General features: G+C 52.4%; 7 protein-coding genes across 7 annotated transcripts, besides 17 other annotated features; all 7 read right to left on the reverse strand.

The window, feature by feature from the left end:
* Positions 1-5,131: part of a sequence feature (areas merged during assembly that could not be assigned to a particular haplotype. This can correspond to areas where the two haplotypes were merged or to regions with more than two copies in the genome that were merged during assembly.) that runs on past the window's edge.
* Positions 29-104: a sequence feature (T-rich).
* Tc00.1047053508409.130 (protein transport protein Sec24A, putative) lies at positions 290-3,013 on the reverse strand (the record flags this gene model as incomplete). Its single annotated transcript, XM_813751.1, has 1 exon — positions 290-3,013. The coding sequence occupies one exon, from the start codon at positions 3,011-3,013 to the stop codon at positions 290-292; it is 2,724 nt and encodes a 907-aa protein (XP_818844.1).
* Positions 2,949-2,968: a microsatellite.
* Positions 3,133-3,176: a sequence feature (A-rich).
* Tc00.1047053508409.140 (hypothetical protein, conserved) lies at positions 3,296-3,937 on the reverse strand (the record flags this gene model as incomplete). The annotated part of the gene is made up of 1 exon (XM_813752.1): positions 3,296-3,937. One exon carries the CDS (start codon positions 3,935-3,937, stop codon positions 3,296-3,298), a length of 642 nt encoding a protein of 213 aa, XP_818845.1.
* Positions 3,948-4,000: a sequence feature (A-rich).
* Positions 4,244-4,264: a sequence feature (AT_rich).
* Positions 4,336-5,973, reverse strand: Tc00.1047053508409.150 (hypothetical protein, conserved; the record flags this gene model as incomplete). The annotated part of the gene is made up of 1 exon (XM_813753.1): positions 4,336-5,973. The coding sequence occupies one exon, from the start codon at positions 5,971-5,973 to the stop codon at positions 4,336-4,338; it is 1,638 nt and encodes a 545-aa protein (XP_818846.1).
* Positions 5,132-6,028: a sequence feature (areas merged during assembly that could not be assigned to a particular haplotype. This can correspond to areas where the two haplotypes were merged or to regions with more than two copies in the genome that were merged during assembly.).
* Positions 6,029-13,720: part of a sequence feature (heterozygous, non-Esmeraldo-like haplotype) that runs on past the window's edge.
* Positions 6,185-6,242: a sequence feature (A-rich).
* Positions 6,313-6,333: a microsatellite.
* Positions 6,616-6,648: a microsatellite.
* Positions 6,859-6,980: a sequence feature (A-rich).
* Tc00.1047053508409.160 (oxidoreductase, putative) lies at positions 7,107-8,066 on the reverse strand (the record flags this gene model as incomplete). Its single annotated transcript, XM_813723.1, has 1 exon — positions 7,107-8,066. The coding sequence occupies one exon, from the start codon at positions 8,064-8,066 to the stop codon at positions 7,107-7,109; it is 960 nt and encodes a 319-aa protein (XP_818816.1).
* Positions 8,145-8,177: a microsatellite.
* Positions 8,356-9,993, reverse strand: Tc00.1047053508409.170 (hypothetical protein, conserved; the record flags this gene model as incomplete). The annotated part of the gene is made up of 1 exon (XM_813724.1): positions 8,356-9,993. The coding sequence occupies one exon, from the start codon at positions 9,991-9,993 to the stop codon at positions 8,356-8,358; it is 1,638 nt and encodes a 545-aa protein (XP_818817.1).
* Positions 9,976-10,007: a microsatellite.
* Positions 10,119-10,227: a sequence feature (T-rich).
* Positions 10,399-10,424: a microsatellite.
* Positions 10,606-11,595, reverse strand: Tc00.1047053508409.180 (hypothetical protein, conserved; the record flags this gene model as incomplete). Its single annotated transcript, XM_813725.1, has 1 exon — positions 10,606-11,595. One exon carries the CDS (start codon positions 11,593-11,595, stop codon positions 10,606-10,608), a length of 990 nt encoding a protein of 329 aa, XP_818818.1.
* On the reverse strand, positions 12,479-13,303 carry Tc00.1047053508409.190 (hypothetical protein, conserved; the record flags this gene model as incomplete). The annotated part of the gene is made up of 1 exon (XM_813726.1): positions 12,479-13,303. One exon carries the CDS (start codon positions 13,301-13,303, stop codon positions 12,479-12,481), a length of 825 nt encoding a protein of 274 aa, XP_818819.1.
* Positions 13,545-13,577: a sequence feature (T-rich).

The raw sequence follows: 13,720 nt of genomic DNA on the forward strand, positions 1-13,720 counted from the left end.
ATGCCTGCACGCACAATTTCCATCAACCTTCTTTTTTTTTTGTTTGTTTGCCCAGTTTCTTTTTGTTTGTTTGTTTTTTTCTTTTCTAATAATTGTTTTTATTTAGCGTTTTAGCCTCACACCCGTCAGAGACACCGTCGGCCCCTAGGCGCTCGTCCACGACAGGAACGGAGGCCCCTAATCAAAACGGAAAAAGAAGAAAACATAAAGGAAGCAAACCAAAATCCCCTGCACGAGCAACCTCACTGTCCTCTCACGTCCCCCTTCTCGCCTCCTGCGAACGGCACCCTTACTTACCCGTGACCGAGACCTTCTGCCACAAGTCACGCAGGAATGTCGTGTAGCTCGGAAGCGTTCGCACTTCGTCTTCCGTCATCATTCGCGTTAGCGCGGGCTCAAATACGGAGTTCCCCTGCGGACACGCCTCCAACGACGCAGTAAAGGCTCCCCGAATATCCCGGCGCAAATTCCACACGAGTTCGTCAAAACGACCACGCAGCGCAGCAAGCTGCTCCTCCGTAATGGGTGGCTGTGATGAACGAGGCGCCTCTGCACTCGGTGTGAGACCAAATGCCTCCACTACGTGAGCATCCGCCTTCCGCCCGTACCACAGTACCAGCGTGGACCCTACGTGCACAAGGAAAATGCCATCGGACCTGAAGTACGTTTGCGTGGGAAAAATGGGCATAGGGAAATTCTCTGGTGCGGCGTGGGGGGAGTACACCTCGTATGACCACCCTGTGTAGTACGGTACCATTGTGTGTGGCGCAGTGGACATGACCATCGACATGGAAGCCACACGTTCATCGGGAAGAATGGGAGTTGCGGTAGACAACCCCACCGCCGCATTCCTAAAAAAGCCGTGCAACAATTGCGGCACAAATCGCAGCGATTCTGGCAGCATGAAATGTCCATACCGTAAGCCCAAACCATCATTGTGTTTCTTGGCTGCCCGCAGCGTCGCAACAAGTTTGTCCGTTACTCGCTTTTCCGCCTGCTGAAAGGGTGCATTGACGGCAAAATCAATAGCCATTTTACTGAGAAAGCATGTAACTCCCAGAGAATCAGCAGAGTTCACCACGGCGCTAAGAGAAGGTGAGACATTCAACTGATATGTGTGTACACGAATCCGTCGTTCGCGTGAACGATTTGTGTGTACAATGGCAACTTGAATATATGCAAAACCGGATTTAATCTCAGACCCCAGCTGCAACTGAACCGAATATGAAGAATCTTCGTCACCCACTGGGAGCGCCAGGAGGTCCGGCTCCCGTACGTGGCAATGGCCGTAGAAGTTAGGCACAACCAGCCCGTTGGATGTACGCACCCGCAAAATAGACTCGAACGCTACGTAACGGGTCAGAATACGGTGCACCTGCTCCGGCATGCCGTTGATGGTGAGTGGAGTCGAGCGATAAATACTGCCCGATGTAAAGCGGGACAACGGAGCGATTGTCGTCAAATCCACATCCTGGGCACCGCTGACAAGCAAATCAATAGAAATGTTGCTATTCGAACACGCCAGAGCACGCTGCTTGTACCACTCATTTGCGGCCGAGCATACGGTGTATTCCTTTGGCTGGTTGGACAACTTTGCCATGTCGAAACGCGGTTTCAGTTTTCCCTCACCAATGGACGGCATGGCGTCAATGCTCGCAACAATTTTGCCGCCGCTGTTCTCCAACATCGAAATGGCAGCAGCCAGCGCCGGACCAAAGGCACATCCAACGTCTTTTGTTGTGGCAAATGTCTCCGGTAATTTTTCAAAGAGATCCTTCAACAAACGGTAGGCATCCTTCACGTGAACGACAAGTTCATTCACAGCACATGGAAGTTCAATAGGCTCAAATTTAAAGTTGTCATCCACGTTACATACATCGTGCACAACGTCAGGTGCGATTATAACCCGTGGGGCCTGTAGAGCGGACCCCAAGTTAAAGAAATACACCGTTGAGGCAAATCCAATGACACCCATGTAAAGAGCATCCTCATTTTTCATCGTTTCAAGTGCAGAAAGAACGCCACGGCAAATGGCATGTAGCTGCCCTGAAGCAATCGCCTGATAAGAACAGTCCAGCATAAGCAGAAATGCGGGACGCTGCGGTGGACGACGCAGAAATTCGGAAGTTGGATAAAAGTCCACAGAGCAGTACGTAAGCTCCGGCCGTTGCAACACATCCGTTCGCAGCCCTGTCTGTGGATCAATGGGGCAAAAGTAATCCTGAAAAACCTCATTCAATTGGCGACACAAAATGCATTGCCAGCGCCTCCCCTGTTCACAGAACGTGGTAAATGGGTTAATGTAGGCAGAACACTTGCGACAGCGAATCATCCTACCTCCGAGTGATGAAAGATCCACTTCGGGTAATTGTGTTTCAGCAAATGGCTGAAATGTGATACCCAGAGGCAGCTGCAGTGTGTCGGCTAGCTGTGAAGTACTTGGCAGGGTTTGAAATGTTGGCCGCATGGTGGTGCGGCTCACGGGAAGAATATACGGAATGGTTTGTGGCACCCGTGCCATGTCCTCCACCAAGTTTGGATGTAGAAACCTTGGGATGGAGGGGTGATCAAGAAATTTGCTTTTCTCATGTGATCTGGCAAGCTGGACTTCCCAGGATAAGACACTATCGGCGGGTTGCGTTTGCGCATTCAAGTAGGAGCGCGACTGAGAGGTCGGTGAACGTATAGGGGAGCGTTGTCCCCCTCGCGCGGCATGCGGCAATCCCCGTGCTTGTGGTTGCTGTGGTGGTATAGCCTGCTGTGGATACTGGGCATACAAAACCTCTTGCTGTTGCTGTTGCTGTTGCTGTGGATAATTGTAGTACGCCTGCCGCTGCCCGTCCACGCCCTGAGGGGCCTGCTGCGGGACCGCCGTGCCCCACTGCTGGATTTGTTGCGAGTCCTCAAACGCATGGTAGAGGTTTGGCGGTCTCTCGCCGTTCGTTCTGGCCGCCGCCGCCGCCGCCGCGTTTTGTTTGGCGACATAGTACTCGGTGGGCAGAGCAAAATTCATCTCCGCCCGGTCCCTTTAACAAGATTGAGACCGGAGGAACACCGCCACCGGAAGACTTTTCTCCTCCACGAATAGTCCTACTGCTGCTGCCGTAAGAGAGTGGGGGGATGACGCCACACAAAAAGAGAGAGAGAGAGATAAAAAAAAAAAAGAGAGAAAAAAAGGGGGGTTGGTTTGTTGTTATTTCCCCCCCACGCACCGTCAGGGAGAAAAGCAAAACGATGGCGCACAATTACACCACTCAGGCCAAATACACGCACACGCCACACCTCCTCTCCGGTACTACTTTTTTTCCTTCTCCCGACTCCCGTGCAGGTCGGGGCGCTGCGCCTGACGTGACCCCCTCTTCGCTTCACCCAGCGGAACGCCAAGAGGCCTCGCGTGCGGCCGGCGCCGCTGCAACTCGTCGAGTGTCATGGAGGACGACTGCAGCCGCGAGCGCCGCCAACCCAGCCGGCGGTACAACGGCGCCAGCACATACGCAAAGAAGGGGTAGCGCACATAAACGGAGAGATCGTAGAAGACGACAAAAAATAAGAGTTGGCCAACGAGAACAACAGCCCAGTGCGAGAACTCCCACATGCGCTCAAATTGCTCCAGTGTGACAAATCCAGTTGGCACCAACACGTAGTAGGTCGGCGATAGTTTGCCCATCACCAGCGTCACAAAGACGGGAACCACAAGTAGAAGGGTACATATGTGCTTCACGATGCGAAATGACGGGTGCAGCTCCTTTGTGATGGGGCCGTCAACCTCCAGCGCCAAGTAGTCAATCGGCCGCCGCCGCGCAAAGAAGCGAATGAAACGATTCTCTGATTTCGACACCTCCCGCATCTCAATGCGTGTCTTCATGAGCACCTCAGCCCCGAGCTTTGTGCGTCCCAGCCTACTGAATAAAAGGCATTGTGCCGAGCACCGCAACATCGCTCTTCCCAAACACAAGAAGTAAATAAAAAGTAAAAAAATAAAAAATAAAAAAAAGACAAATGTGTGAAAAGCATGCAACACATTAGAGGCATGCATATATGTCATTATTCATTTTACGGGTCTGATAAAAAGAAGGGTAAAATATAATTATCCATGCGGTACAAACCATCACCCGCAAATGTTTTAGCTCTTATTTTTTGCATCATCGTCGCCATCGCCAGAGTCATGGCGTTTGCCTCCTTTTCTGCGTTGCCTCCCGCAACAACTTAACTATACAATTGGTATAATATGTGTGTCCTCAGCTTATTTAAATAAAATTTTAATCGCTACGCAGGATCATTCATTGATCCGCTTTCTCTCCTTCTCTCTTTCCCCCTCTCTTGTGTCAGTTAATACTATTTCTTTTTCTTACCATTCTTGTTTTTCTTCTTGTTTGCCCGACGCTCGCGGTTCGACTCCTTCACAGCCCTGTGATACTCCCTCCGCTCCTCTTTTGTCATCTCGGCAATTGTGCGGGGACGCGGCCGTGACGTTTTTTCCGTCACCCCCTCCCCCGCATGGTCGCCACTGTGACTGCTGCCGTTGGCACTGGCCTCGTCTCGGCTATCGGTTTCACTCCCCGCCTCGTCGTCGCCCTCGTGCCTGTCGAGCGGCCTCTGCAAGGAGGGAGACGCCGTCAGTTCGGCGACGAACGGGGCGATCTCCGAGTTCACCGCCTTGTGGTCCGCGACATCGCCCAGCGTGCGCGGAACGGCGATGTTCAAAAACACCTGCTCGTCCACCTTCGCCTGCTCCGCGCCCACCGACGACACACCGCCCTCGCGCTCACGAGTCTCGCGGAGCTCCAGCAGGTGCTGACGGATTTCCTCGGCGTTGTCGGGGCCGTCGCAGCGCTGCCAACCGCGTGGGGCGGGTGTGGCGGTAATGAAGTGGTACAAATCCTGCGGCGAGAAGAGCTGCTGGTGGCCCCTTGCACGGAAAAAGGTGTTCATGTTCACGATATCCCTCCGTAAGAAATCCATCGCGTGCGGGTGATCGCTCTCCACGGACTGCGACACGTCAATCACCACCACGTGGCCCCTATAAAAAAGTAAGTTGTACTCCGACAGATCGCCGTGGATAAGACGGCAGCGGCCGTACATCTTCCGTAAAGTGCAGCAGATGTCCAAATAACACCGGTCGAGGGCGCTGGCTGATGGGAAGCGGACGTCCTTCAGCCGCGGTGCGGGCCAGCCGTCCTCGCCGAGAAACTCCATGATGAGCACATGTTGGCGTAACAACTTCACGGCGGGCGCCAACACTCCACCGTCCTGTAACCGATTTAAGTTACGCGCCTCCTTCTCCGCCCATGTTCGCACCATCTTTCGTGGGTTGCTCTTGCAGTACCTCTGGAAGCGAAACTCTCCAGAGACGTATTTTTCACGGTCCCTAAATACAAGAATCGACGTCTTGAACACCTTCACCGCCGCATCACTCCCGTCCCCTGCGATGGCGTAGTAAACATTGGCCTCCTTTCCCGTAGACACACAGCCGTTAATCTCCTTCAGTTGGCCACTGTTGACAAGTTTGTAGAGAATAAGACGCGTCCGTGGATCCATGACGTTCTCCACAGTGGCACGCTCTGACCGGTCCACCTCCCTCGAAGACTGCATGGTCATGAGGCGATTTGACATTGTCATTTCCCGTAGGTCGTTTAGCACCCGCTGATTTGCCACGCTCGCGCCACCCGACCCCCCTGCAAAAGAAGAGACATCCGCATAAAAGTCATCCACACGTATTCGCCGAAGAACGCTCGCATGGGTAGTGGTGTGCTGCGCTGGCTGCATTTTGCTTATGGATGTCGTCTCACGCTGTGCATTATTGCCGGGTGCAGCCCCCAGCACCACCCGTGAAGTTGCCGCGTGCTTCCCCTGCACAATGTCGTAAGTCGACACGTCCTCATCGCTATCGCCTCCACCGACAATGTCATCAACAGTGCTGCCGGGCGCCATGTACTGCAGGAGCTCCTGCAAATCTTCCGCGCTTGAGGGCATGAAATGAGTGGGGCCGTCAGACGATTTATCCCAACAGCGACAGCAACAACAACCCCCGCTGCCTCCTCACACAGTCGCAGCAGTTTCACGCAGCACAAGACACATCCAAAAAACAAGGGGAAAGGTAAAAAAAGGTGCGGTAGCCAACGCATGCAGCCAGAATAAATAAATAAACACGCAGAGCACGGGGAATAAATTGCAGGAGCTGAGGAACAAAAACAACAACAAAAAAAAAAAAAAGACATCCACTTAAAAAATAATAATAAAAATTTTCCACAAAACTACACAAATTCACCGAAATATCACGTGCCTTACTTTTCCCCAGTTTGAAGATGATATAAAAAAAAAAAAAAAAAAAAATTTGCGCCATTTTCTCTGCATCCTCCTTGTCCCCACGTGCATAAATATAAATTCAACAACCCAGCGGGGTGCCCACGATGACTCCCGGTGTCGACACATCCGTAAACACCCCGAAATCAAACAAAAAAAAAGGTTCAGGACAACAGAAAAGGCCCAACACTTGCCCCCCGTCGCGGTCTATGCAGCGGCACACGGAGGGAGGAGGAGGACGCCGCCATGCAAAGTTACAAGAGACAGTCAGAGCCACACAATTCGTCCCGCGGGCCATCAAAAAGCAATCGTATACATTTATCCATCCATACATCCATCTATCCACGAAGATGCAGATACTTCGTTTTAGAACACTCAACGGAGAAAAACAAAACAACAAAAAAAGATTGGACCAAAGTTCTCCATTTTTTATTTTTTTTCGGTAAAATCGCAAGGAGCGGCTGTCAACTTCCCCTTCGAGCCCCGACAGACCGCACGTCTCCCCGCCTTTTTCCCTCCTCGCCCACACACCCCGCCTCCTGCGGCGGGCGCTGCAACAAAAAAAAAAAAAAAATCAACGAAAAAAAACGCAAAGTAGAAAATAATGTGGCGCAAATCAACACGTACAAAAACAAATCATGTGGGAAAAAAAAAAGGAAAAAAAAGATGAAAGAAAATACCGTCCAAGGCTAAAGAAGCACACAAAATAAAAACACCAACAGTCATTCTTTTATTGCTGGACTTTGGAGGTACACAAAAAAGGGAAGCGATTGCGCCCCGCCCCGTCTCCCTACTTCCATGTCTCACAGCATCGACTTTCGGTACGCATACGTCTGCGCAAAGCGCTTCTGGAGCCAATCGGAGGCCTTGACTGGTGGGTATTTTGCGGGATTCTCTGCGGAGTGGCAGTTTTCAAGGCATTTAATCACAACATTGGGATTGGGCTCACAGAAAAACGGCATGGAGATGCGATCGACGCCGGGATTGACAACACGATGCGGGGTGGAGCGGTAGCGGTTGTTGCTCCACATGTTCATCATGTCCCCAATGTTTACGACAAAGCTTCCCTCCAACGGCGGGGCATCAATCCATTCACCCGACAAATCACGCACTTGCAAACCTCCATTCGTATCCTGGAAGAGCAACGTGATGATGCCATAGTCGGTATGCTCACCACACACTAGCCGTCCTTCCTTCGTCTTTGGAAGGGCGGGGTAATGAATCATACGAAACACGCTCAATGGTTCAACAAAGCGAGGGACAAAGAAGTCCTCCTCGATACCAATAGCCACAGCAAGGGCACGCAGGAGAACAAGGGCAAAATGTTGCATTTCACGGTAGTGAGTCTCCATCAATTCCCTCCAGCCCTCCAGCTGAGTGGGGTGGCGGTTCGGCCCCCGCAGAGGCTTACCCGCAACAACGTCCGGGTGATCCTCCGGAAGGTGGCAGCCCATGTCAAACGTTTCCTTGTGATCATTGGGCGCTGAGGGGTCCAACTGCTCTGCATTCACCTCACCATAACCGCGATGATGTCGGCTCTTTTTGATGTCAATCTGCAACTTTTCTTCGAGTGGAAGCGAGAAGAATTTCCTCGCCATCCGTGACAGTTCCTGAAACCGCTCCCGTGGAATAGGGTGCCCAACAACGTAAAAAAATCCCCAGGTGCGACAGGCCTCGTCAATCTTCTTGGCGACCTCCATCACCGCTCCTGTGTTCTGATAGAGCGGAGAGACATCAATGATCGGAAAAGGGTATGCCGTCATGGCTGAAGCGTATTCGATGCGACTGTGTATACTCACGCGCGTTGCCGTCGTTGCCGTGGTCAAGTTATGTTTATAATTTGTGTGTGTGTGTGTGTGTGTGTGTGTGTGTGTTTGGACGTGGGCAGGCGTAATTGGTTGCGGTGACACTGGAGGAAAAAAAAAGAAAGAAAGAGGAACCGTCAGAGAAACAGAGAAGAAAAAAAAAGTGAGAGAATAAATAAATAAATCGTTGGGGGTCGTTGCAATTAAAAAAAGAGGGCGCAATTAAGTGAAATCAAATGCGTCACCATCAACTCATCCGGGCATGCTGCAGCATCTCCTCAAACATGCGCATCTCCTCCTCACACCACGGGCCACCAGCACCACCAGCACTGTCAGCAAAAGTACGCTGCGGAGAAATCTGCCGAAAACCAACCGACGCATCGCTGGTGCAGGCGTGCGGGATCGCCTGGTGGGCCGCATACGACGCGTCGTCGCACACCTCGATGGATGGCACGTGCGGCTCCAGCAACCGAAATACGTCCATCACCACGCGGCGTTTCGTCTCAAAGTCAAAAGACGAGTCACAGAAAAGAGACGGGGAATGATTCACCTCCATGAGGACAGGCTCCAGCTCTTCGGTCAGCATCAAGTCAAATCCAAGGAGTTCAAAGCAATTCCGTCCATCACTACGTGAGCCGCGTGATGCACCAGTACCGATGAACTCCCGCTGCAGCTCCTCCAAGCCAGAGAGCAAAGTCAACATGATGCATATGTCGATGCGGCGCAGCAGGCATTCCCAGCGAGACAAGGCAGCAGTTTCAGCAGTTGACTCCACCCTTTGGTCCTCGCCGGGCAGTGCGTTGACGTAATGTTGCAGAAACTTGAAGTCCCGTTTGTTGCCCTCACACACACCGCCATCATCTGTCTCTTTCAAAAAGCCCATAGAAAACCCCTCTGCACTCCTGTTTACGGCGTAATTCGTTAAGTGCACACTCGCCCGCTCACAATTCTTTCTATTGGGATTGGCATACTCTTCCGCGCAGATACGCACAAGACCATCTTGATGGACAAACAACTGCAGACCGTCAAGAAGACCCGCATGACCGCCATGCGTCTCGCCACCCAACGTCTGTGGAATCCCTCTCCGCAGGCGCGGGGGTCGCCCAACCACTACGGATGTCAAAAGCACATAAATACGAAGGTCAAACTTCTTACGCTCAATGCAAAGTGGCGGCGTCACATACAGCTGCACAAGCCATTCATCCCTGCTCTTGTCTTTCAGACGTTCGAGCGCCTCGAGTGGTTCGGGTGTCAAAATAATTCCCTTCCCCTGGCATCCCTTGTTCGGCTTCAGGATAAAAAAAGGCTCGCCATCCGATGACTGCTGCTCCTGTCGAGCACAGAAAAACCGCTCCAGCTGGGGCAGCTCCGTTGACGCGGAGAAGCTCCAGGGAAATGCACGCATAGATGTGGCTAGAAGCGAAGAAGCCCTCACCCGTCGTCGGATGCGCATAAGCCGCTTGAACAGCACCGCCTTACGGGCAACTACATGCATACCGGGAAAGTGGTTTACACGGTGACGGCAAAACAACGCAGCAACACGTGAAGATATCACACTCTTGTCCAGCCACTGAATTTGCGGGCTGCTGCCTGCATCATACGACAGGCCCCGTGATAAGAGCCGTTTGATGACCGCCTGCATATCTCTCCGCAGCGCCACCCCATGGAAACGGGCGGGAACATGGCAGCGGCCCTCATCTTCCACGTACCACCCCAGCGCCACAGCCGCCGCCCGCACGACATGATACCGTGTCTGGCTGCAGTTCACAACAACAAGCTTTCGTGATTCCTCTCGGCCATTATCATTGAAGACATCATCCATTCGTTTTCCGCTGCCGTCCATACGGACGCCCACGCAACAACAACGAAAAAAAAAAAAAATCATAAAAAAAAAAAAAATTAACACAAAAAGAGCTCAGCATCCCAAAACAAAAGTCCCCTCAAACAAAGAAATGCGCTGCCAATTCAGAAAAAAAAAAAAAAGATTTTCAAAAAAAGAATACAGCAGCATCATTACTATTATTTTTTGCTCTTTTTTTTTCCTTCTTTTCGTTCCATTCCCTCGCACGTTTCTATCACTCCTTCTCTTCCCTCCTTCTTCTTCTCCTTTTCTTTTTTTCAAATGAAGGCCTTATACCTGCCATGTGTGGGTGTGAGTCTGTTTGTATGACAGCGTGTGTGTGTGGCCATCATTGCAGAGATAATATACACCTCAGGGCAACATATATTAGAGCTTGGAACGCGCTTCGCCGCCGGCACCTGCCCACATCTATAAATTGCTCTAGAAGGAAATAATAATAATAATAATAATAATAACTGTTTCACGTACATATGTCTCCGGGAGTTGACTGTCCACAGCCTGTCACCGAGTGGCCAACAGCGGATGTTAGCCAATGCATTCTATCTCTTTTTTTTTTTTTTTGGGCGGGGGAAGGGTGAAGGAAGGGGAGTGCCTTCCCGCTTCTCAACCTCGTTGCCTCCCCCTCCAAGTGCCAGCCTAATCTGCCTTGTGGCTCTCAATCTTGTTCAGAATTTCCGCCTTCGTTTTCTCCTGGACAATGTCGATTTTATTCTCCTTCGCGTAAGACCTTAGCGCAGCAACGGTCCAGCGCGGCGATGGCTTTTGACCTGGTTGCGCTGATGCGGAGCGCGAGCGCTTCGATCGGCGCTTTCGCGGCGATGCGGACGCCTTCTTTGACGACGACTTCGACGGACTCCCTGGCTTGCGGGTTGCGGGGGACTGAGAAGGACGGCTTTTGGCCGGAGACGCAGATTTCTTTGAACTTCCTCTTTTTTTTGACCTCGCGGGGGATTTGCCATTAGTCAATGAAGCGGCAGCACGCTTCGGTGTCGACTTCCGCGGCGTCGCCGATCGCTTGGGCGCTGTGTCCTTCGATGCTGACTTCTGCGGCGTCGCCGACTTTTCTTCTGTGCCTGTACGCTGCGGTGTAGTGGAGCTGTTTGAGGGTGAGCGGGACGGAGTGCGGCTGCGGGGCTTTGTGGGCGGCGGGGAATTCACCGCGGCAGCGGATACCTTTTTCGACCGTGGGGGCGCAGTGGGCGATGCGCCAACGCTTCTCAGTAGTTTTGCGCGCGTTTTTGGCGTCATCGGCGTTGACTTTTTCGCGGAGGCCTTTGACTTTGCGATCGTGACGCTGACGGAGTTGCGTGGCGGCGTCGTCTCGCCCGGCTTCAGGTTGCCGTCATCGTCGTAGATGCGGTGCTTCGGCAGCGGCAAATCGTTATCGTCCACCTCCGGTTTGGTATTAACGAAATGCGTCCACAGCGGCATCGCGGTCTGCTGGCGGTGTTCGGCGCACTTGACACCGTCACGAGGCCAAAAGGAGGAGGGCGGGAGAAAAGAAGCGGAAGAGCAGACAGAACGCGTGAGCACACAACACACAAGGAAAAATCGAAAAACATGTGAAAAAAAGTGCAGGGCCTTCGCCACCCCGCACTCCGGCAGACCGACAGAAATAAACCCCATACGAGGCGACACGCAACACACAAACCGCCAAAGACCCCGCAGGGAGTCGCCGTGCCGTCAGAAGCAAAAAGTAAAAGAAAAAAAGGACCAAACCTCGTACGTCTATCGGTGCCAAGTGCACGTTTCAAACGCTCCCGAACTTCCAAATGGGCGGCCCTGCGTCCGGGACGAACGTAATTGACGTTCTCAGCAACAACGCCGTGTTAAGCGGTGACGACGTCACCCAAAGCAACGGCACGCCTACAAATCCTGCTCTTCAACTCCCGCCCAAGCCGCCACTCGCTGTCAGCTCCGTACGGAACTTCAAGTTGGAAATTGACATCCGCCAAAGTGGATTCGCAGAATTCATAGCGCATCCCTCGCGGCAAGATCCCCCTCCATCTCGGTGATAATGATGTCAAGGGCCACTCGTATTTTTGTGGAGATCGTGTGGGGCAGCGCAAAGTCCCTCCGCCACCGCAGCGGCTTTTTTAATCGTTAAAGGCAGTAGTGCCGCGGCGGAATTTGCTGGCATGTGGCAGGATGTGCCAACGCTGCATGCGTCCTGCAGCTTCTTGAAGGGCCGAGGATCGAATTTTTGTCCGGTTCAAAAAAAGGCAAATGGAGTTCGCGAAAAAAAAATTAAAAAGACGCATCTTTCGTCAGGCGTTCTGCCAACGTCGCGGTTTTTCTTAATTTTTTTTTCTTTCCTTTGGCCCGCCCTGCGGCGGCAGCAGCAGCGGCGAGAAGAAGAAAGGGGTGCAGCAAAAAAAGAGAAATAATGCATAAAAAGACAATCACTTCTGTGCAACGCGTCTTTTGTTAAAATCGATGCGGCGTCTCAGTCACCGTCAAAGGCGCCGCCAAAAATAAGTGTTAAAAGGTGGGAGAAGGAAAAGCCCTGCTACGGCCGCACCACAACATAACTCCTCGTCGAAAACCCAAAAGTCAAAATGTCACCCTCAATGAGCGTCGTGGGAACAAAAGGCCGGAGCCGCTCACCGTTGAGGCGTGTGCCGTTCGTCGAGCCGAGATCCAGCACCTGCAGCTCCATCAGCCACGCATCTTCCCCGTCGCCTAACTTCTCCATCGCCTCACGCACACGAACGCAGAGCTCGCCAACGTCCTGCGCTGAACCCCAGTCAATCTCCCTGCCTTCCATGCACGCAGTTATCTGCTGGTCCAACGTCTCAGCGTGGGCGTACACAAATCGCACCTCCAGCGCGGCATGTTGTGCGGAACAACTTGTGTGGTCGGTGAGGATGTCGTTCACCTCTCGGTCCCTGCCAACAAGCGTCACCGCTCGGCGTGTGACCGCAGCGTGTGACAGCAAAAGCTGGCCCTCCTTCAGCACGCATATGTTGTACGCCGGCAAATACGGCCGGAATACACCGTCCGCAACATCGGCGGCTGCGCAACGACAGTCACGCACTTCGTCAAATGATGCTTGGTGCCAATTCAAGACGTCGCGAAGCAAGGCACCATGGCGTGTGCCATCCGCGTGCCGTTTCCGTAGCTCCTCGTAAACGCACGCCACTCCAAGAAAGCGAAAAATGCTGCAGTCGACACCATCCCCCTCTAAAATGCCATGGAGCACACGCTGCGGCACCGTCAGCAACGATGGAAACCACTTGCCCGGGCGAGCCGAAGCAAAACGCGACCCCGCCACGGGAAGGCCCTGCCGTGCGTCCTCCAACGCACCAGTCCGCCCGTAAAAGGGCTTTTCCATCTCGCCCCGCGCCACGTACCCTTCGCTGTTTAAAAAAATAGAGAGCCGCCGCGGCAGGCACAGAGACGACAGGAAAGAAAACACAAAAAGAAAAGGCAATTTAACTTTTAAAAAAAGGCAACAAAAACACAGCAGCCAACGACATTCACCAACACCAACAAAACACGACGAAGTACAGTGTGCAAATTACAGCGCGGAGAGCGGCTGTTTAAGCCACTTCCAACCTCTCAACGGTTCATATTTCTCTTTTCTTTTCTTTTTTCTTTTTTTGTTTCTCATCTCTAGTTAGCCCTCATCTTCTGCCGAACGAAACAGTAAAAGGAAGAAAGAGTGCAAAAAACCTGCCGGAGATTAAATTTGTGCCGAATCCCCCGGCGCAGTCGAGCACCCCCCCCCCCCCCTCCAGTGCGTCCTAAA

This window comes from Trypanosoma cruzi, genomic scaffold, assembly GCF_000209065.1.
Source record: "Trypanosoma cruzi strain CL Brener 1047053516805 genomic scaffold, whole genome shotgun sequence".
NCBI classification, from domain to species: Eukaryota; Euglenozoa; class Kinetoplastea; order Trypanosomatida; family Trypanosomatidae; genus Trypanosoma; species Trypanosoma cruzi.